General features: G+C 50.8%; 1 protein-coding gene across 2 annotated transcripts in view; it reads left to right on the top strand.

Annotated features, from left to right (window-relative positions):
• Positions 1–2,320, top strand: part of LOC111141625 (prokineticin receptor 2) — an 11,021-nt gene extending 8,701 nt beyond the window's left edge. For both annotated transcript variants that reach the window (XM_022494338.1, XM_022494337.1), the window contains exon 3: positions 299–2,320. In XM_022494338.1, the coding sequence (XP_022350046.1) occupies positions 299–995 (697 nt within the window). In that variant the 3' untranslated portion in view covers positions 996–2,320. The remainder of the gene's footprint in view (positions 1–298) is intronic.
• Positions 2,321–2,723: the final 403 nt, after the last annotated feature.

Here is a 2,723-nt window from a genome sequence, read left to right as displayed (position 1 = left end):
GGGGGGGGGGGGGGGGGGGGGGGGGGGGGGGGGGGGGCGGTGCTGGGAGCTGGGATCTGTTCCACCTGTCTGACCAAAGCCTGTGCTGTTTCCACTAAAGTCCGGCACTACTCCAAATGCCAAAGGATGTTGCTAAAATAAGACAAACCCTGTCGAAGCTGGATAATTACACGGGGACTCGTTGTGCCATTCTGTCTGCTTTGGCGGCGTGTTTGGGCTAACCTCCAGCCGGATGTTTCCCTGCATGCCTCCTTATTACTGATGGCTTTCCGCCCCTGCTCTCCCCGCTTCCCCCCAGATATCTCGCCATCGTGCACCCCTTGAAGCCACGGATGAACTATCAAACGGCCTCCTTCCTGATCGCTTTGGTCTGGGTGGTGTCCATCCTCATCGCCATCCCATCGGCCTACTTCACCACGGAGACGGTCCTGTTCATCGTCAAAAGCCAGGAGAAGATCTTCTGCGGCCAGATCTGGCCGGTGGACCAGCAGCTCTACTACAAGTCGTACTTCCTGTTCATCTTCGGCGTGGAGTTCGTGGGCCCGGTGGTGACCATGGCCCTGTGCTATGCCCGGGTCTCCCGCGAGCTGTGGTTCAAGGCGGTGCCGGGCTTCCAGACGGAGCAGATCCGGAAGCGGCTGCGCTGCCGCCGGAAGACGGTGCTGGTGCTCGTGTGCGTGCTCACGGCGTACGTGCTGTGCTGGGCGCCCTTCTACGGCTTCACCATCGTGCGCGACTTCTTCCCCGCGGTGTTCGTCAAGGAGAAGCACTACCTCACGGCCTTCTATGTGGTCGAGTGCATCGCCATGAGCAACAGCATGATCAACACCGTGTGCTTCGTGACAGTCAAGAACAACACCATGAAGTACTTCAAGAAGATGATGCTGCTGCACTGGCGGCCCTCGCACCACGGGAGCAAGTCCAGCGCCGACCTGGACCTCAAAACCAGCGGCATGCCCGCCACCGAAGAGGTGGACTGTATCAGGCTGAAGTAGCCCGCGAGCGGAAGGCCCGACAGCCGGAACTCCGTGCGTCATCCCCTGGGAGCCAAGTTCACGACGACTGTGTACCACACTTCACGGCCCTCAAGGGGCTAGAGGCCGCTCAGTCCTGACGGACGGTGGGACTCGAGGCGGGTAACCGCAGCTGAGGTGAACTAACACCCACTGTGTGCTGGCCGCACCAAGGAGATCAGACAAGGCCACCGGGAGCTGACATTTACCAGTTACCTACTGTGGGCAAAAATTAAATAACAAGACAAAATGGCAGAAGCTATCGGAATCACCAGTCAGGGAACTCACATGGTTAGCTGCACTCACTCTCCATCGCGCTACCCGCATTCTGTAGCTCATCAGGACAGCAACGTCAAAGCCTATAGAATAAGCCACTTAGACATGACGGGAAAGGCAAGGGAAAGTTCGTCAGAGTGTGCGGTTTATAGCCTCATGATAAGAGGGTTCATGCCATCCCATTGAACTTTCCCACTCAGCTCCTACTACCTCCCTAAAGATATTCTCTAAGATTCTGGCTGCGAGGAAAATTTTCTCATAACCAGGCCATTGGTTATCTACAATGGTGCAATTTCAAAGGAAAGGACCAGAAAAATCTCTTTTCCACGGATGCTTGCAAGCTCATCATTCTTTTGGGTGAACACAGGCAGTCCTGAAATGAGGAACACACCCAGTCCCTGACACCTTAGCATAAAGGATTTCGGGGGGTTGTAAGATTAGGGAGGAAGGGGACAGAGAAAGAGGTAGAGCTTCTCCCTGGCGATGGATATAATCCATGTGACTAAGTCTGGATCACTTTCTAGGACAAATCTCTTTTGAGAACAAAGGAAATGAGCTGCACTTGGAAAGGAAAGGCATGGATTCAAGCCTCATGTGACCTGGCTGCTTACTCTCTCTGCTTCTAGGTTTTGGGTCAGTGAAACAAGGATGATGAGAACACCTGTACTGTCTACCTTACAGGACTCTTGGGAGAAGCCACGGAGGCCACAGTTGGTGAAAGTGCTTTTTAACTCTACCAGTGATAAAAATGAATAAATGATATTGGACAGTTTGGATTAGGGAAACCCCATCCACTATAACTTACTGTGAAGAAACACTCTCACTTTTGCATTCCTGTTTTTTGGACCAGAGACCCCTGAACTCTTCACGGTGCAGCCTGTCTTCTGGGGCCAAAAAAAAAGGAACCCCCGTCCTGGGTTAAAATGAGGAAAATTTAACCTCAGAATTTCAATGACAACCGCCCCCTTAGCCTCCTCAGAAGTGTTGACAATCTTCTCTGCATGTTGTCAAGCAGCACGGCCCAAGGCTGCATAAAATTTATATTATTATACATGTATGATGATTGTGTATATATGTCTTCAGTTCTTCCTTGGTCCTTTTGAAGCAGAGACTACAAATGGTACCTGGTTTGGGACTGATCCATCCACACTGGGATAACTCCTACTTTTCTCTAGAGAAAGGGTTATTGGGTTGTTTGTTTTTTTAATTAATCGCTGGTTTGTCTACCCAAGAGTGAAGCTTCAAGGAACGTTTTCTTCCATCACCACCCAGCGCACTTACCTTCAGCCCAATCACTGTACCTCCAAAAATGCAAACTCACTTTAATATTAGCTTAAGTCAAATGGTTTGTAAATTCTGTGTTTAAAAAATTACTTAATGCATTTTACAGCCAAGCAGGTAAGTATTTGGGGTTATCTGCTTTTTTACAACTAT

The sequence above is a fragment of the Enhydra lutris genome, unplaced genomic scaffold (genome assembly GCF_002288905.1).
Source record: "Enhydra lutris kenyoni isolate GAN:26980312 unplaced genomic scaffold, ASM228890v2 scaffoldscaffold6, whole genome shotgun sequence".
NCBI lineage: Eukaryota > Metazoa > Chordata > Mammalia > Carnivora > Mustelidae > Enhydra > Enhydra lutris.
This window is presented reverse-complemented; position numbering and strand designations above follow the sequence as displayed.